This window comes from Parus major, chromosome 9 (genome assembly GCF_001522545.3).
Source record: "Parus major isolate Abel chromosome 9, Parus_major1.1, whole genome shotgun sequence".
Lineage (NCBI taxonomy): Eukaryota > Metazoa > Chordata > Aves > Passeriformes > Paridae > Parus > Parus major.
In genome coordinates this window covers 10,786,343-10,807,333 of record NC_031778.1, presented here as the reverse complement: position 1 = coordinate 10,807,333, position 20,991 = coordinate 10,786,343, and the positions used below count along the sequence as shown (strand labels likewise).

Here is a 20,991-nt window from a genome sequence, read left to right as displayed (position 1 = left end):
CATGTGTGCCACAAGGGTGGCTTGTTACTGAGACATCACACATATGCTACACACACCCCCAGAGGATGTGTCTTTGCAGAGGCCATTTTTTAAAAATGAACAAAAACATTACTGTGGTGTTATAAATACTCCCTGTGATTAAAATGGAGACATAGGAAGCAAAGATTTACCTGTAGAGCTTATCAGGGTAGGTACCAGACTGTTCAACTCTTCTCACAGTGAAATCTCAGAGCAGGAAAGAAACCCCATCCACTGGATTCAGAAGGTGCCTTTATCTGGACAGCCAAAGCAGTGAGAACAGGAACAGAGCCCCACTGCACTGAACCATCCAGCAGCACAGTGTGTCTGAAAGAGTACTTCCAAACAAACTCTGTGCTCCCTTAGGAATCTGGATCACCACTGGGGCAAGAAAACAACATCTTCATTTTCTGTTCAGATTTTATTTGAAATCTAATTCAAATTGTCAAAGCTACAAAAAGGGGGAACATTTGGGTTATTTCTGCTATGTCACAACATTCTAAAAACAAAATTTCACTACTGCCAGCAAATCAGTTACACACATTAGATGAAACTTCTAAACACAAAAATGTTTCTTTTGGGAAATAGTCACAATGAAGATATTTTGTACAATATAAAACAATGACAGGTCTACAGATGCCGATACTCATGAGTATACACGTGCATTCACAAAAAAAAAATAAATCAGGAATGCTTTTTTGTTTTTAAACAGACTGTTCAGGCACAAAAACAAAACCGCATTTCCAGTAAGTGACAACTTCATAAAAAATATTGTCAGTGTTTGCTTTTCTTTGACTTCTTGTGAGATCTGTGAGGAGAACGGGACTGAGACCTGGATTTCTTCCCTGACTTTTTAGGGGATCTGGATCGTGATCTTCTTGATCTTTTGGGTGTCCTGGAGCCAGATGGCGACCTGCAAAAAAAACCTTGGTGTCAAATACTAATAGATAAAAGCACCTTTTCCTGAAGTTACTTGTATTTGTTTATTGAGCCAAATGATGTAGAAAGTATTTTTCCCTAGTAACAACAGTAATATGGTGATATCTTGCTTTTGAGAAAAAGGCCAATTCTGTATTATAAGGTTTTGAGAGTATTTTGGGCTTATCTTCAGTGCTTAGAACCCACATGAAAAATAACATGCACTCATGTTCTTAAAATCCACAGCCTTTCACATAACCTCAACCAGCTTTGGCTCTTGTATGAATTGCAGCCTATATCCAAACAGAAATGAAAAATCATGTTCAATTGTGTTACAATGAAATACTTCTGATTCTCATCAAGCACGTTCAGATTGCGATGCAACCCCACAGAAAAACAAGGGACACTGAATTTACTGTCATCTAACACACACCTAATATATTGATATAATATAATGAAAACTGAATGAGCATCATATTAACTCTAAAAAAAAATCCAATCTCAGCTACTTTTCTACTTTTATTTGAAATCCTCATTTATATAAGCACAAGAATACAGTAGTTTTGTGCTATCATTTTTCCAACACCATCAAGGAGTTTTCCTCACCCTGACTGAGGAATTTTAGATCAGTAACATATTCTATACCTCTATGAAAACTGGAAGGTGAACTTGCAAGTTTCAAGTTACAGCAGCATTAGCAGAATAATGAAATTTCACCTCAAGTTTAACATTAACTAAAGACAAATATTTGTGTCAGAGTGGAGGTTAGGAAATAACTAGTTTGAAAACAAAACCCCATAAGCAGTATCCAATTTTTTTTTTTCCCCTTAAAAGACAAACTATAGGAGTGAGGAGCTTCATGTAAGTGAATTATCAGTGAAAGGCTGCATGGCCACTGTAATTTGAGAGGTTCTACAGATGGGCTACAGAAATATTAGAATGACTACAGAAGACTTATCCTTTGAAAAGAAAAAGCTAAGAAAGCAGCATTTCTTCAAATTACTAGTGAACAGGTGAACAAAACCACAGCAGAGCAGAATCTGGAGCCATCAGGGCAAGAGACTATGTGCACCTCCAACCCCAGTGCCCAAAAGTATTAATGAGGAACATGCACTACACTGTGAGAGAAAGTACCCAAGTATCAAATGTGCTCTGCTGCAACGCCCCCCAAACCCCAGCCAAACACAGCCGTCAGCTTCCTGAAACAGAGAAGATACCAGCTCACCTTTTGCCTTTTTTACTGACATCTCTGGGAGAATCTTTGTGTGAGGAGCGGGAGCGGGAGCTCTCCTTGTGGGAGCGTTCGGAGCGCTCGGAGCGTTCCGATTTGGGCGAGGGTGACTTGGCTCGGCGGCTGCCGCTGCTGCGGGACGGGCTGGGGGAAGCGCTGTGCCGCCTTTTCCTGCAGGCAGCCACACACGTGGGGAGGGAAAACACACAGTAAGAACAGCTGCTCCTTTCTGCAGGGATTTGCTTTAGCCAACGTCATGTCAGTTACTTGTAAGTAATTAAAATATTGTAGGCTTTTTATTATTAAAACAGAAAATCAAGTTTAACATGTGCAACAGATTTTCTCTGCTTGAAAAAAATCAAGGCCTGTGAGTCATTTGGTAGTGTAAACACATTCTGTCACAACTCCCTGAAAAGCAAGGCCTTTTACCATAGCTACACTTAGAATCAAGGCAGAGTTTGGCTATGTAAGCATTAGAAAATCAGTGTCCACTCTATCCCAAACCCAGCTGCTCAGAAGGATCCACACTGTGAGGTGAGTAACTCTGAAACCACACGTATCATTTGTGGTCTGTCCTCAGGACAGTTTTCTGACCGAGGCACTGCAGGCAATTCACTGCTAAAGACAGTTAACCCCCATTGGTGATCGTTTTACAGTGCTTCCCCAGGGCATAAATGAGCCAAAGGGCAACTCTGTTTTACCCTCTGCAGGGTAAAAATGGCAATTCCTTTAACATTTTGGAGCATGTTTTAATAGCCAAAGCATGGGGTTTGTTTGGTTTTTTTGTTTTGTTAGGTGGTTTTGTGGGTTTTTTTTTAAATCAGGTGTGTGATATAAGGTAATTTCAAGGCCATCATTGCCTGTAAAGACACTGTGAGGGTTCTCCCCCCACTCACTTTTGTCCAAGGAGAGGCATACCTCTCTTTCCGTGTTGGTGTGCATTCCTCCTTTTCCTTCTTATCTTTGGACCTGGTCTCAGACTTTTCCTTGTCCTTTTTGTCTCTGTCCCGTTCTCTTTCCATCTCTTTTTCTTTTTCCTAGATTATTAGAAGCATCACGATTTCAGATAAGGTGTGAATAACTATTAAAGGCAATCAAGCTAATGACAAACAGCATAAGAGCAGTGATCACTGATGGAACACAGCACATGATCTGAACTAATGGTCACACCCTCCCAGCTCTTCAGCCCTTTGCTCCTGCTTGGGACACAGCACAAACATTTACTGTAACACAAACTAACAAAAACATGAGGAATATCACCCTGTGTGAGAAAATCTGAGTATCTACCTGGAAATGAACAGTCTTCAATGTTACAAATATCAGGGAAATATTACAGCTGTAATAGATTTTCTAAACTAAATTAAACATGGAAAAATACCAGAAACCTCTTTTTACATCAAATATGTGCATTCATCCTCATTAATCCAGACTGAAAATTGATATACTCTCATAAGTAGAAGCTATCTAAAGACAGAACAAAAACACAAACAAGATTCTGCAATAACATCTACTCTATCAAAAACAAACAACTATAGTCCATTTCTAAGTATAAACAGGACCATTTTGAAAGAAAATATATACCCTGAGCACACTGAGTCTGTCTGTCAAATAGAAAATTAACTATACAAAAATAAACCTCAACAGCAAATCTGAACACAGAGATCAGATGCTGTGGTTTTTAGTACTGATCATTCAATTAAAAAAAAAAATCAATTCCATGGCAAAAAATAAACAGATATTCCCTGCATACCCCATAAAGAAGACAAAGAAGAGGTGATTTAGCTAAATGGAAGAAAGGTGGGGAAAAAAAGAAGAAAATAAAAACAGTAGAGGGAGGGGAGGTAACCTAAGTGCAGGAAATACCAGGACATTTGTACACATCTAGTCTCATGCTCTTTTTACAGAGAAGACTTAGTAAAACCTGCAAGTGTCCCTTTTCCTATTCCTACAAACTGCTGTTAGGCATCTCTAAAATCACTGTACTCTCAAGATGTGCCAGGTTTATTTGACAGCATAACTACATACTTCATCCTGATAAATAAGAATAAATTGTATTTTAAATAGCTCCAAGTTTCTAGTCTCTAAACAATATACAATGCTGCTGGGAAACTACCCTTGAAAGCTTACTGTAAGTCTGATAAACAAGAATGACCAACCACCAAGTTCATGCAAAATGTAATCAGGATCAGTATTACATTACTGTTAGAAAAACTAACTTTATTATGGCATTAAAGCAGAAGATTAAGTTATTCCCTTAATAACGGAGTTACTGTTGTTTTAAAGAATAGTTATAAATATTGTTAAATATTTCTTTCTTTCTTGAAAGAGAAAATTATTAAAAATCAGAAATATTATGAGCCAGTTGAACTAATTCAACACAAGGCATCTAAAATTTTATCAGGACTGTTATCAATTTCTGTTTGTTTAAGCTACGTATTGTAAGTTTAATGTCTCACGGAGCATTCTGAGCTCACCGTACAAATCATGACTTTTATAAAAAACATCAAAAAAGTGGGAAGTTTTACAATACAACTACATTTAGAAAGAAAATTCTAAAAGCTTTGTAAAGTCTTAACTGCAAACATCAACCTCCAATGTGTACATCTCCTTCAGGGATCAGATTAGCTAATTTTTAAAAGTCTCTTTCTTCAAGGTACTGTGAATTAGTCAGATATCGAGCACCAAATAATGCAAATAACAAGTGACAGAAAAAACCCTGGTGGAAACTGCTTATTTAGCTTCCAAGGAACTGCATGGGTACCTAATTTCCTCACTGATCCGTCAGGCTGTAAAACCAGATGAGAAAAGCAACTGTCACTTATCCTCCCTCACTAAAGCAATGTCCAAAGAGGTTATGTTTTTAAATTACGTTTCAAAGGTCTGAGATCATATCATCACATATAAGATGGTGACTTTTAAAATCACTCTGACTTCATAGTCTAGAGAGATCTTCTAAAAACAGACATGGTACAAAATCAGTCACATTTGGGTGAATGGGCGAGCTGGAATTATTCAGGAAACTTAGACACTGGAGAATCAGAAACAAATATCCTGCTTAAAACTATTTTCTCCCTTCCTTGGGAAGCCACTAGCACAACAGATCAATTACTACAAGCAAAATGAGAAGTCTGATGAACATCTTCAATTGAGAGCTGTCCCTCTCCTTTCCCACACCTAACAGCTTGCTTCACGCCGTAGATCCAGGAGACATCTCAAAGGTTCCTGTCCCCACTATGTTCCCAGCTGTACAGTGGGAAACACTACAGGATTTGGATTAAAAAAGGAGGTTGTATGTATTCTGCAGAAAGCACTTGGACTTTGACATGAAATTGAACATTACAGTAGCATTTTAACAAGAACCATGTGTTGTTATATTTAAAGCCACCTTACATTCAATGAACTCAATAAAAGCCTATCACAGAATCAGAGGCAAACAAAGAACATTTCTTACCCTCTGGAGCAGCTTGTCTCTATAGTGTTCAACCTGTTCCTGAAAACTCTGGCCTGGCTTCTTGGGTCTTTTCCCAGACTCTAACTCATCCTGAAACTTCATCACCTTAAGCTGTGAAAATAATACTGACCATTAGATTATTTGACTTATTATTATCCAGTTAGGCAGGAGGCTGAAAATGAAATTTCCATGATATATAGTCTGTGTTCTTCATTCCTTCTATACAAGCTTGTGCACAGAGATACTACATTTATTTAAACTGGATCAAAGTAACAAAACCGCACACTCATCTGCAGGCACCTGCAGTTGTTTACAGACATGGTGAGAACTAAAAATAGAGGGAATTTTTTTCTGTTATTCTACTAAATTCTGTGCCCACCATTAGTACACCGCACCTTTGTATTTCTTGGGTCATCTGGGTTTTTTTTTTCTTTCAAAATGAAATCATTTACTGCAGGTGTCAATATATTCTTTCAACTTCTCTTGTGTACTTCAAAGTTTCCTTTGGAAACTGCCTTTTTTTCCATTTAACCCTGAATGTTAAAATCAAATGACTGACATAATTAGGACATAAAACAATGCACCTCCTCTTCAGGGTTGTTTGCACAGAGTGGCTGATTTGAAAGAACTGATTTTTACTAACATAATACTTTTTCATGTGCTAACAAGCTTAGCAACCAAATTCAGTTCCCAAGTGCTGCTAAATGTAAAACTAAATTTGCTGCAGTATCTCCAACAAAGTCACAAAGTTAAGCAAATGTCAGAATTTCTCCATGTGTTGTTTTTCTTTGTGGGTTATTTTTTTTTTGGGGGGTTTTTTGGGTTTGTTTTTTTTTCTGTTTTGGGTTTTTTGGGTTTTTTTTTTTTGGTCTAGATGAACTAAAACCTTCTCCAAGTTGATTCACATCATGAAACTTCACTCACATCTCTTATCATTTGTCTATTCTTTATTCCTAGTGACATGTCCTTGTACAAACAATTGCTCCTCTTTTTTGGAGGAGGCGTCTCTTTTTTGGAGAAGGAGGGAAGAGCCTGGTAGTAATTCAGGTTTTGTTTGTCAGCCATCTTCCAAATGTTCATGCTCTGACCCTCCTGGCACATCCTGTTTCAAGACTGACATTCTATATATGAGTGGATTTTTTCAGTGCTTGAGCTTTTATTTCTAGCAAACACAAAGTTATTTTCTATTTGAAAGTATTTTATTCTTCCACACTGAAAACACACAAAGGAAAAGACCTTGCAACTGTGTCCATTTTGATTATCTGAAAGGATTCTCATTCTCCAGGGCCTCAATTCCCTAATATGAAATAGTCACAAAATCAAACTACACGCTTTTTCTTCCCCCTCAAAAATTAAGCAGACTGGATCTAATCAACCCTTCCAATTACTGACAGAAAGGAAAAGTATCACAAAAACAAATTAATTGTAAGTATGCTAAGAAACATAAAACCCAAGCAAGGATAACGCTATTTTGAACAAGATCCCCTTTCCCTTCCACTACAGAGCTTATGCAAAAACTGCATTTTTTATTTTAGTCTCTAATATGAGGGAACAACATGCTTTGGGGAAAAAAGAACTAAAATAAAATTTTTAAAAACCACTGTTATCTCATACCACAATTTCTGTCAGCTGTTCTGCTTTCCTCCCTCACTTACAGAGCCTGCTCTACCTGCAGTTGAGCATTTTTTCTGACAATTCAGCCAATGGAAAACTGTCATCATCATTTGTCACATACCATCTTCTATAAAGGCATGCTTTTCTTCCCTCACTTTAAAAGCAGAGTTTCAAAGGCAGAGATACCTTTTGGAAGCATATACTCAGTGTCACCGTGTATTACCTGTTCTGTTACAAAATCCAGATAGCCTTCCCTACCGTCACATAAACTCCAAGGTCAGCAGCTGCTCAGCACCTTCAGTACCAAAGAGGAGTACAGAGGAGGCTCAGCTGGTCCAGGAAGCCTCTTGGGCTGTCATGGCCTGAATATGCCCATAAGACTTTAACTTTGTTTTCCCAACTAAATAACCCATGTAATTTAAAAAACAAAACCAAACCCTAAACCAACAAAAGTCCACAAAAACCCTACATATCCTCATAAGATGTGGTTTTTTACATTTTTAGCCAACAAAGCCGTGACAATCTCTATTTAACCATATTTTGAAAGCAAGGAAGCCTAAGTCTCTAGCCCAAAGTAATCTGAGATGAAAATAAACTAGGAATCCAAACAACAGGCTTCACCTGACTTAATAAGCTAAATGGATGCAAAAAAATGCTGACATGCATGGCATACAACCCAGTGCTGGCAGGAAGTTTAAATGGCAAGAGGAATTATTTGCATGTAGCTTCTCCAGAAACTGTGGGTGGAATGGGGGCTGAAGGTGGTCATTAGCAGGTGCCTCGAAAAGAGAGAAAATAGGAAAGGCTACACTGTGGTAACATCTCGTTCAACACATCCCCAGACTCTAGCTATGGCAGGATCATAGGGTTTCCTGAGACAGCTGTGGTCTTTTACAGACCACCCAGAGATGGATTTCTCCTCCACACAATGGCTGTATCTCCCTTTGAACCCATGCAAACTGACTCCTTTTAAAAGATGCTGTGGGCAGAGGAAATGAGTACATCCCCTGGGAAGGTGACTAAGTGTTACAAAGTGCTGAGATGGTATCAACAGCTCACTACAGAAAGATCAGGCTCTTCCATCCACTCCTGCACTCCAAGCACAGGCTCCCCCTTCCACCCTTCCCTTGCACCAACTGCAGTGTTTGGCTGAGCCTTCCATAGTCCAGAAGCTCACCCTCCTCCCCAGTTCAATTTTCCCTCCCTTAGTGAGAATGCATTGGGTCAAGAGAAGATCAGCAAGTATCAGAGCTCACAGGATCAGGATGTTTCCTCACCCAGCAGAAGTGAGCAGTTAATCAGATCAGCTCACCTTACACCTCCATGTATAGAAGCTTTTGCTATTTGCTATCATCCATCACCACGTAACTGTGTTTTACAAGAAAGTTCCAAAGGCCACAAAAGAATTCTCTAAAAAATTTGACCACTTAGAATTACTATTTAACTAAGATGTTTGGTTATATCCCTTCCCCATTTCACTGCTCATTGTACACTGGCCATAGTGAACACTCTTCTCACAATCTCTCCATGCAGAGTACAGGATACTCATATCCCTATCACACAGTTCAAGATAGTCTCCCACCCAGGAGAAAAAGATTCTTAATACTTGGGCTTGAATCTGCTTAAGCATCTAATTGATAAATTCTGTAAGCAGTTCACTTTATAAACCTGCACTGAGAATGAACTAATATATCCTCATTGCAATGGTTATTCCTTAACCATTCTTGTTCAACAGACAAGAACTGGTAAGCATGTTCATTTTCAGAAATACATCAACTTTTATCTGGCCTATCACCAAAGTCAGTGATATGCCTAATAAAATGGAAGGGGAAAACGTTTCAAATCCCTGTGCCAAAATTTTGCAATACTAATTCCTTAGACAGAGCAGCCTCCCAGAGCAGAGTTCCCAGTTCAGAGACTGCAATGCAGAAGTGTCAGATATCACTGGAGTGGCTGTGAGTGATCCCTACTTAATGCTCCACTGCAGGATCACATTTCTCACTAAGGAGGAGCTCTTTCCCATGAGCTCAAGACAAACAGTCCACAGCATACCTCTTGTCTGCTGGTTCTCATCTGGAGACTTCCTCCCCCTCTCCATCCATTTCAAGGGTTCAGCCTTAGCTAGAAGCTGAGACCTTGATTACAGCCCACTCAGACAGCAAGCAAGACAAAGGAATGGGCACCTTTTGCTACCATGGCTCAGGGACACCAGGCTGCTACAAACAAAAGCTCTGATTTTTCCATTTAGATACCAACAGGTGTGCTGTCAGTAGCCTCCCTCACTTAAAACTGATCAGCTTCCAGAAACTGTTCTTTGTTTTCTAATCTTCTGCTTCCAAAAACTGTTCTTTGTTTTCTAATCTTCTGCTGATACTGAGTCCATGCACAGGGTCTTCAGTGCAAAAAGGCTTTTTCACAAGAGGTTACTCCACAGTTACACAGCCTCTGAACTTAGGAGTGGCCACGTTCAAACATAATTAATTTGAGATAAATTAGCTGCATGCTACTTATTAGGATGAACTAGGTAGCTAATCACTACATATTTGATGAAAGATAGGAATTTCTGCTTGGTAAATAATGTAAGCACTCCAACATAGACTGGTCAGAGACAGGACAGACATCCAACCAGACCAAAGTGTTTTGGTTTTGTTTAGAACAGTCTTGCTCCAACAATGGCTGTCCCAAGCCCTAGATTTTACCAGAAGCAGAGCAAAATATTTCTTTGAAAGCTTGATTTTTCCAGGAAATCTGAGGAATGGAATTTCTGCAGCTACAGTATTATCAACAACAGATGACAGATACACTGACGTACACTCGTGAAATATCTATTCTGCCATAGAGCCCTCTGGCACCCTCCATCACATTCACAGGTTGCCAAGTGTCTTGGAGCAAAGCAATTCCTTGCTTTTGGCTTCATGTAAAACAGAAATAGAGTCAAAAACTTAAAATAGACCAGAATTTTCTGAGTAGTCATCACCTTCAAAGAAACAACTGCTATAAACAGCAAAACTATTAGTTAAGCAAAGTCCAATTTGTCTCATCTGTTGTTATTATTAAGCCACAATCAGTAAGGTATTTAATAGGGCATTTTGCACTACCCTCAAATGAGCCAGCTACAGAAACCTACACAGACTGCAAAAACCAAAGGGTTATATTTTGTTCTTGTGATGACTACAGATAGCTCCTGTGACCTGACAAACAAATACTCAAAAGCTGAGTATTCTGCACACTAAGCACCATAATCCAGAGAAAGAAATAATGGAAAACTGTATTGAGCTTTTTGACACCTCTCCTCTGTGATATCCAGGAAAATCAGTTTGGCTCTTGGTAAAAAAATAAATTGGACTTTCAATACCTTGAGGGGGCAGGGAGGTATTGACAAGACCCCAGCCCCAGGGTGGTGTAACAGGATCCAAGCCTGCCCCTCCTGCAGCTGGGGGTATCAGCAGAAAGGCTCAGCAGGAACCGTCCACACCACTGGTGTCCTACTTCAGTCAAACTCTGCTTTCAGGTCTCAGGTGGCCAACACAAAAGTGAGTAAAGCCAGCTACTAAAAAGGACTAAAATCCTGTATAACCTTTTGGAAGCACCGATATGTCTGCATTTGTGATAAGCCTGCCTCATGCTGCAGATGAAGCCTGTGCTGTGCTTTGTTGTTTGGAGAATGATTATCAAAATTTGTGCAGCAAGGTGGAGGCAGAATTAAGATACCCTCAAGAAAGGTCCAAAGAGGACTATGCTGCTTCATTTTGTCTGTGAGTTTATCTACACTCTAAGGGAATACACTTAATGAACAATTTAAATAATAAAATTCCCATTTTTCTACCACTTCATAGCACTATAAACAGGAATATACCTTCTTTTAGATGTCCCAGGGGGAAGACACAAAACCACCATAAAGACCACTCTGAAATCTGAGTTATAATATAAAGCAAAGTGCCAGTCTTGTCACACTTAAAAAAAGAGTTAAGAAATCACTGTTCTTCAGTGAAAAAAGCTCTGGTCCTGCTCTGTTCTGGTCCTGCTAAGTTCTGAGAAGAATTCACACTTCAGAAGGATTAACAGGGGCATGAGGGAAGAAAACAAAAGGTTATTAACTTGCCTCCTCTGATGGCACCAGTCTGATGGCTGAGGCCAAAGTTTGTTTCTTAATTTACTTTCTCCTTCCAGCTAACAAGCTTAATTTACTAACTGTGCCAAAAGAAAGAATTGTTGCATTATTAACGAATTTTTAAAAAATGCATGAAAAAATGTTTCTCAGTTTCCCTGGCAGTCACTGTGTAGACCACATAGCTAGAGAATTAGGTCTCACCAATTTTTTTGCCAAATTTTTTACACAACATTTTTTTACAGTGCATATTAGATGGCCTAATTGTTAAAAGCTGGTAATTAGTTGTTGTTTTCCTCAGCTCCTTTCCTCAAATTTAATAATGGATGTGGGTTTTGGCAGGGATTGGGTACATACTAAGAAGAAACCATGAGTGTGAATGCTTTGAAGTAGCACAGGGAGTACTTTCCTGTCAATGACAAACTTGAGGAAAATTTTAAGTACTCCTACTTAGTGTCTGAAATGTTCTCAAAAGAAGAAAAAAAAATTCTCCTCTTCTGGCAATTCTAAAAGTCTGAAACCAAAATGGTAATTTACTTACCAAAAGGAATAAAATGCAATCATGCACTTGAAAACCTCAAATATTCACAACCCAAAACTTCTACTGACAGAATACATTGATGAAAGAATTCAAAACACTTGTGCAGTGTAAAACTGACAATGGTTAAAGCAAATCACTGCCTAATCTGCCTCCACAGCTGCCAAGATAACGTCTGTAAAACAGATACTCGGTCTGAAAGGAGCTCTTTCCATAACTGCTACAATCAATATTACAGCAACATGAAAACTAGTTTCACTTGTACTTTCATTAGTCTACCATCATGTATTTTCTACAAAAACACTGCCACCATGAGTCAGGTCAGAAATAAATCCCATTCAGCTTCTCACACTCAGAATTTATTCACTTAATATGGCTGTGTATCATGAACTTTCAAACTGCTGTGCAAAGCAAGAGATTTCTAAGTGCTTAGTGAGAGTCTATTAATTTCAATAAAATCTGAATAGTTAAAAGGAGGCATATATAAGAGAAACAACATTTGTGACGTTTTAAAATATTATGGGCTGAACATCTTGGAAGAATATTATGGGGCTTTGCTAATGTCTGATTTTAAGTAACCAGCACCGTATACAGGTAGGCAGCCAAAATTCCACCTTCAAAACATTACCCAGGTCATTTGGAGATGCTACAACTGCAATAAGCATTTAGCAACTTCTTAGTATCATTTTAGAAGCTACAAGAATTCTGGTATTCAGTGTCCCCTGGGTTTGAATACTGAATACAAGCCAGGAAGTCACATACTATTTTAAATCTGATTTTACATGGCAGTGTATGTCAGAAAGACTTCACTGCTACACAAAGCTCCTGTTAAATTCCAGTCTACTTCCCTTCTCAGTCAAGCACAAGTTCAGAAGCCAGAACAAAGCCTTAACAACCTCTGCTGATCAAGCTTAACACTTACACTAACACCTGTGCTTGGAGAAAGAAGAGAAGAACCAGGGAGCCAGCCCTATGAACTGCAGGTAGGGCTTCAATTAAAATACCTCCAGTTCCAGACTACGTGGGTTAGCTGTGTCTACTTCTTTGTTTGATGGCTGAGACAGTGGAAAGAGACACTGTTAAATGCAATAAAATACAGACACTTCAAGGCAAGAAACAGAGAAAACAAGAAAGGTAGAAGACTAAGACCACATCCAAAAGATAATCCCAGAAGTTAATTTGCCAAGGCGAGGAAAGTGTAAGGGCACCAAAGCGGTCTAAAGCTACAGTGGTACTGAAACAGAACACTGAAAATGAACAGTTGTTCTCAACATGCAATATGCCTTGACTGTATTTTTAATTTTTTCTTCCATTATTTTAAATGTCAAAACCAGACAAAGTAAGGGTGTGAACAAATAAACCTTTACAAAATTACACTGGACTACAACAAAAACCCACAACATAATAAGACTAATTATTTCAGTAAATATAACTCTCAATCATATGTAGAGAACTCAGGGTGGGCTGAGGACAGGAAAGCTACAGAAGGGTGGCACAACACACCCCACACTCACCTCTATCTCTCGGAGTTTGGCACGCTTTTCTTCACTCATTTCTGAATATTTGACTGATGACTTGGATTCAGGCATTTCCTCTTTAATAGGATTGGAATACATGTGTTGTTCTTCTGACTTAGAACTCTGTGTGTCTTCTTCATCTTCACTTTCTTCTTCTTGACTTTACAGAAAACACACAGAATTAACTAAGATGTCACAGATATCTTAAGTATATATTAAATGTACTATTTCTCTTACTTAGTTTCTATGATTAGTTGCTAGTTTTGAAATCCATTAAGTTAGATTATATAAGTCTGCAGCTATAAATTAGTCTCCATCTGTGAGACAGATCTTTCTCATTTAATTAAGCTGTTAGTTTTTATTACTCAATTACACAATTTACACTTTTCATAGAAAGAGAGTGCAGAAGAATGCATTAAATTTACAGTCATCAAATACACATCTACCTCAGCTACAAAAGGAAACCCACTCCCTCAGCAGTACCTCAAAGTGCTGTAATGGTGCTTTTCAGGTATATTAAGTTTAATTGAAGAACAGTGTTTGCTACTTTTGCTTTTGGGAGATAAACCTGAGAGATGGCAGGTACCCAAAATTATATTCCCAGGCTGGCCACTAGAGTGCTGCAGGACTCCATGCAATGCAGGAAGTATTCACAGCATTAACTAACAGATGCTCTCAGCTGCCTGAACAGCAAAGAGAAAGACAACTCAAAACCAACTTCTGCTGGCACGGAGCCCATCAACATCCAATGAAACACCTCAGAACGTGACTCACTGTGCTTGTTTCAGCAGCACAATCACAGGTTTAGATTCATTCATATATACCTGATAGCAAGATTTCCATACTACCTTAGCTCTCACTATTTGATGCTGAATTCTCAAATCAGCATAAATTCAATTATAGTTAACAACTCTACCAAAAGATGTAATTTATCACGTTAGAAAAAAATCACGGGGGCTGAAAGCACGCTGCACTAAAAACCTGAGTTTTCTGTTTTCTTATTTTCCTACTTTCAAAATTTCATTTTTGTTCTTCTCATGTAATAACATATCCATCTTATAAAAAGTTCCAAACACTCAACCTTAGATGTACAAAGTAAGTATGTTTACATTAGAATGAAAAAGTATTTACTTTTGAATTTCTTCCTCCTCAGATTCTTCATGTTGGTCAAAAAGCTCCCACTTAGAAGTAGTAACAGCTAGGAGAGACAGTAGGATAATTTTAACAACAAAAAAAAAGCTACCACTTAATCTGAAAATTAGCATTTGTAATATAATTATAGTAAGATATATACAGTATATAACATATAACAAGAATTGATGGTAAATAAGAAATGTGATAAAATTTACCAGCATCTAGCACTTAATACAGATTCTCTATTTCACAGGAATATTCAAACCAGCCCATTATCAGAATATTTACTATTCACAGAGCTATTCACTCACATTACATATCACATTGCAGTAAATCCTTCAAAAGCAGACAAGTATTTGTCAGTTTAAAATATTATCTTTCAAACCAAGATTTTAAAAGATTGCCAGCCACATACCTAGAATTTTTTATTTATTTTTTTTGGTTTCCAGTATTTATTCTTAATAAACTGGAAATTAATTTTAAGGGTTGATAGATTATTAAAGCAGAATAACTAACAGAATACACTATTTTCCTTTTTGGTTAAAAATTCAGTGAACAAGTTACAACAGAAAATCCTACTATGCTACAACATGAATCTTATTAGCATTTTAGCACAGATCAGCTGAAAATAATCATTACATAAGTGACATTATGCTTCCAGTTTACTTCAGAAAAGATACTTTCAGAACTAACCTTGAGCTTCCAGTTCTGATTCATCCACTGCTTCCCACTTCGAAGGGGCAACTTTAAATATAGGCTCATTCTTTTTTGAGTCTTCAGTTGTATCCACTGGTGGAGAGAGAGAGACAGAAAAATAACTTACAAAGCTCTTCAGAAGCTGAAACTGAGAAGTACTACAATAACAGAATTAAATAATAAAACAGATTGTATAATCTTAGTGTTTGCAAAGTAAAGAAACCAAGGTTTAGATCCTGACATCTGTAACATCAGAAGACACTTCCTGGGCTTCTGAAGCAATTACTATCTAAAGATAGTAGAGCATATTGAAATTAAGCAACCTTTTACAAAGTTACATGTCAGATCAATTCTAGGCTGAATTTCTAAAAACTATGCAGAAAGAAAAGATCAAAGACTGAAGATTCAACTTGGAAGCTGAAACATTTCATACAAGGAACGCCATCAAGATCATCATCCAGTGATTTAATTGGGACTCCATCCAGATCATCAATAGGAGCAGTATCAATAGGAATTCCATCCACATCTTCTAGTGGAGCACCATCGAGCTCTTCCTCAATGGGAGCACCATCAAGATCATCCGGTACTTCCTGAAAGCAAAAAATATGTCATTATTTCAAGTACAAATCAACATTGCTTTTCTTTACTTCTCCAATTATCAAATAATTTCTATTTTAAAAAGCACTTTTATAAATATCAAAACCTCCAAAAAATCTGCTTCAACGATTTTTGCTAACAAGTACAGTTGCTTATTGTAGAGGAAATAGCAGTATCTTCATGTAAAAAAATTTATAGGCAAGAAATTGGAATTTTTACACAATGTACTGGAAGCTTTCCAATACTTGTTAAAAAGAAAAGCTATTAAGTTGAGGTTTAGCTCAAAATCAGTCAATTAGAGTCACATAAATCATACTTCCTTGATATGAAAGCTACCCCAAGACCAGTAAAATGAACAACTGACAAAAATGGATATTTAGCAGGAGCACCAATTTAAGGAACACAGAAATTATAAATACAGCTGCGTATTCTAACTTTTTAGGTACAGGCATTGTCCTTCATACATGTGTGTTCACCCTGCTCTTCCACTCTGAGGGATCTGCTTTAGTTAAATTATACTGCAGGCATCTCTCCCACTGCTCTGAAAGGCATCTTTCCACACAGCTACAATGCCTGAAACTCCACTCGGAATTCAGACAGGTATTACAGAGTATTTCCAGCACAAAGGAAATACCTGTCCTTCTGCACTAGTCTTTGCTCTGAAACACTTACACAGTGTAATGCCACCACAGCACCTAATCTACTATCAAGAAACACATGAACAGAATAAACAGTATTTGCTTTTGAAAATATGTTACACCTCTACTTAGGAGGAAGGACTCGGAAGGTTTATCCACCCTAAAAGAGAGAGCAAAATAATCTGTGTGAGCCCCGTTTTATATTAATGTGTTTTCCCTGCCATCTATGAGCATAACTCCTCAGGTCACCTACCTCTGTTTCTTTATCTTCCATGATATTTACAAGCCCCAAGAAAATATTCTGCAGTTTGATCAGAAATGGCTCTGGATAGATTGCCCAGTCTTCCCATGCTCGGAAGCATGTCATCACCCGTTGCTAGAAGCAAGAAGAAAAAGTAACTGCTAAAACACTTGTATTGAGAAATTTTATGTGATGGGAAATAGACCACAGAGAACTACTACTGTAGACAACTGTTCTTAAGTAGTTCCATACTGAAGTATATTACAATGATACCGTGGCTGGGCAAGACTAGTAATTTTAAGAAGATACATTTTAAGAAATCTCATTTGGGTTTCATTTTCCCTTTAAATTCCTGTTACATTATCCATTTTGGCTGTTGCCAGCTCTATCCTGACAGTAAATTTCATTCTGTCCTGAAGTTCAAAGCAGGTCCCTCTCTACCAAATCTAAGAGAAAATATCTGTTTGTAAAATAAAACAACTGAAACTAACATTGGCTTACACATATTATTGAACTGAAATTGTGTTCCCACTTTCATTTTGCTCAGCCTGGAGAAGTGAAGGCTCTGGGGAGACCTTAAGAGCCACTTCCAGCACCCAAAGGGGCTAAAAGAAAGCTGGAGAAGGATTTCTTAAAAGGGCAGGTAGTGAGAGGAGAAGGGAGGAATGGCTTTAAACAGAAAGGTCTGTTTAGATTTGCTACTGCCAAGAAATTCTTCAATGTGAAGGTGCTGAGGCAGTGGCACAGGATGCCCAGAGAAGCTGTGGCTGCCCCACCCCTGGAAGCATTCAAGGCCAGGCTGGACGGAGTTTTGAGCCACCTGGTTTAGTGAAAGGCGTCTCTGCCCATGGCAGGGGGCTGGAACAGACGATCTTTTAAAGTCCCTTCCAAACCAAATAATTTTATCATTTTTCTTTTTAAAAAGCATATTTGAAAACGTGTTTCAGTTCAAGTTTGACACACTTAATGTAGCTGAAGATGCAGATACATGAAATAATTTAACAAAGTTTTAAAATAGCAGATAACTAAAATTGATTCTCAATCTAGAGCAATTGAGAGCGGAAGGAGGACAACCAGGATGAAGATCTTAATGCAGGTTAACTACTCTGTAAGCTTTGTATTTAAAGCTTCTGACTGAAAAAGAAAAGGAAAAATTAAGTGCAGAGGCATCATGGAAACAGAAGGAAAGGAGTTGAGCATGAGAAGCAGAGAGCATTTGACCTCAAAAATCACTCTCAAGTACCCATTGTCAGATTATCAGAACTCTAAAAGCCTGACACAAAAAAAACATTTAGAAGTAACTTTATGCTGTTCTGCCCAAGGAGCTTCTTTCCCACACTGAGCACAATGTGGCTTTTCCCACACAAGTCCACTTCTGAAATTGAAATACAGGTGGCCCAAGAACAGTAAGAAAGCTAGAAGGCCTTGTCTGCTATTCAAGTAATAGACAGATATCCTCTCAACTCCACAACTGTACATCTCCTGGTACACTTCAGCTGGCAGATGCTCATTTCCTTCCTTAATTTCAAGACTGCCCTTGCAAAAGTGAAAACTTTTTTTAAAATTATTATTTTTAAAGCCTAAATAGGGACCTTGATGGCTAAGCCACCTATCATAGTATGCAATCTCTTGTGCAGGAACATCTATTTATGTGACTTCTATGTCATGTAAATAACAATGAAATACATACCTTGAAATTTTCAGACTGTAAATGGCCTTGTATTGTACGGTAAGTAGCATTGAGATCAGAGAATATCTGACATAATTTTGTTTCAAAACTAGAATTAAACATATACATTTCTTTAGTTAAACTTTGTAATATATGTTTTCTGGACATACATAATTCATGAAAATACCTGGGACACAGGACTCAAAAGCACAAGGTTCTGATCCTTATAGTAGCCATGAACTGAACTATAAAGCAAATATGATTACTATATATTAAATCACCTTGGACAACAACAGAACTGTGAAGGGAGATCTTCACATCTGCTGCAGTCTCTTTATACACCCTGGAAAGATTGGAGGACGATAAAAGGAGTTTTACAACCTTAAATAGAATGAAAGAATTGTCTCAAAATTCAATCTGTATTTTAAAAAAATTCTTAATTGTATTCTAATTTATTCAGTGAGGCCCTCAATGAAAGCACAGTGAGCAACAGCTGCCCAGCTTCCCTTGAGCTTCTCACAATGTGCAAAAAATAAACCAGCACAACACAGACACATTGCAACAAGAAACATCAATTGCAATCACTAGTTTTGTAACATGCTGACTATTTCCCACCATGCTGCCCTAACATTAGAGAGACTCCAGGAACCAGACACAAACATTGAATATGACAAAGATACTGTCCCTTGGACATTCTTCCTAAATTCTGCTCAGCACCTTAGAAATAAAGTACATAATATCCCCTTATGCCTTATCCAAAGTTTATGGAAAGTTACACCCCCCGTATTTTAATAAAAATGTTTCCAAAATTTACTTCTTTGCTTGAACTACCTGCTATACCATATCCTGAATTTTATCTACAGGCTCTTTCTGTCAAGAGGCACATGAGGTATTCTCTCTCACCTTTATGGACTTTCATGCAAGTGGTCCCTTGCATAGGGCACATACATTTTTTTGCATTACCAACATGCTACATCTTACACATTTTCATGCAAGCAGATATAAATACCATCAGTCTGTAATAGGAGTAGCACAAAAGAGTCTGAATTTCCTACAACCACATTTATCCAGAGATGTACATACAAAGATGAACAGAAGAGGTTTTTCTAACTGCCAATCACCTAAAATAATATACTTACAATTTTCTATAGTAGGAAGCATTGGCAACTTTAGCTGAAGAGTTGTATAACACATCCGACACTAAATACAATCTTGCAATCTACAATAAAAAACAGCCAAATTAAGATAACTCCAATTTAAATTCTCCTGAAAATAAAGGCATTTTCACAGAAAGACTACAAGACAGTTTAAACTATCCGGAAGTACCTAATTAGAATTGAGTGTAGCACAACTATATTATTAATAAACATGTTAAGAGGCAATTAGCCCCCTGTTATGCTGCAGGGTACTAACTACTGTAACATATTACCACAGCATTACAAAGGAGAACCATGGCATTCTCATTTTAATTGCCTCGTTTGAACAGATCATTTCACTGTTTTAAACTTCACAATAAGGCAGACTATTATTTACAAGCAACTTCAGAAAGAATAAAACATATTCTTATAAATAAATATATATTCAAATAAATAAATAAATATAAAAAAAGAGACCATACTTAAATTCAAGTCCACATTTTAGTACAAAACCTCAGCACTGCCTGAAACTTATGAAATGCTTGTAAATCATATGCACATGCTGCAAAGTGAGCTCTTCCCCCAAAATACAAGACTATAGAAAATCTCCACACCTTCTTAGGAAGAGGAGTCTTGAGGATGGATAATGACTCTGTAATGCAGTCCACAATTTCTTCAGCAGCTTCTGCATTATTTAGACAGAAAACCATTGCGTCACCAATATCATTCTTCCGAGGTGTTAATCCACGTAGAATTTCCTCTAGTTTGTCCCTCTGTCTGAAATACCAAGAATTTTAATACTTTTAGTATAAAATGAAAAGTACTTTTGTGAATTTCCATTTAACAATGTTTTTTCATTTTTCCATCTTTAAGAGAAAAGCAATTTTCAATATTTTTATATTCTTTTGCCTGAGTTATTTCAGTGATTCAAGAATTTATGTGTCCATATTACATAAAGTGCAAAAAATTCTCACTCAAGTCTTGATTACATACAGAAATCAAGAAAAACAGCTGAAAAATACCTAATCAAGAACATCAGTATCTCTAATAAAGCAATTATTTTTCTGGATTTAGTTTAGGCCTAAACCAAATGGATAAATCTAAAGCATGCAAGTCATTTCTGCCACAGAATAAGAAACACTAGATTCAGAAAGTTAGTAAATAAACAATTACTTCACATTTTCCCTGACCTGCATACACAGAGAGCATTTTTTAAAGAATCTGTTTTTGAACCTTTCCAAAAGAAGGTGTAAGAAACAAAGTGCATATTAAAACCCACAGAAGCATGACTGGTGTGGTAACTATGATGAGAAGAATAAAACAAGCAAAAAAATTCCACATGTTAGTACAGCAGCAAAATTAGGAAAAGGTTTCCATTTTCACTACCATAGCAATTCCCAGTACACTGACACTTCACAGCAAGGAACTCTGATGATCTCTCTCTTCCTGTTTATTAACAACTGCTCCCAATTTCAATTTCTGATG

At 37.6% G+C, this 20,991-nt stretch overlaps 1 protein-coding gene across 8 annotated transcripts in view; it reads right to left on the bottom strand.

The window, feature by feature from the left end:
- Positions 1-420: 420 nt before the first annotated feature.
- Positions 421-20,991, bottom strand: part of U2SURP (U2 snRNP associated SURP domain containing) — a 44,262-nt gene continuing 23,691 nt past the window's right edge. For 7 of the 8 annotated variants that reach the window (XM_015637142.2, XM_015637138.2, XM_015637139.2 and 4 more), the window contains 12 exons: positions 20,121-20,283; positions 19,510-19,589; positions 18,392-18,479; positions 16,714-16,836; positions 15,659-15,815; positions 15,223-15,318; positions 14,527-14,593; positions 13,393-13,555; positions 5,619-5,729; positions 3,086-3,204; positions 2,162-2,338; positions 421-931 (listed from right to left, as the gene is read on the bottom strand). In XM_015637142.2, the coding sequence (XP_015492628.1) occupies positions 793-931; positions 2,162-2,338; positions 3,086-3,204; positions 5,619-5,729; positions 13,393-13,555; positions 14,527-14,593; positions 15,223-15,318; positions 15,659-15,815; positions 16,714-16,836; positions 18,392-18,479; positions 19,510-19,589; positions 20,121-20,283 (1,483 nt within the window). In that variant the 3' untranslated portion in view covers positions 421-792. The remainder of the gene's footprint in view (positions 932-2,161; positions 2,339-3,085; positions 3,205-5,618; positions 5,730-13,392; positions 13,556-14,526; positions 14,594-15,222; positions 15,319-15,658; positions 15,816-16,713; positions 16,837-18,391; positions 18,480-19,509; positions 19,590-20,120; positions 20,284-20,991) is intronic. The other variant, XM_015637143.2, reaches the window with a different exon arrangement.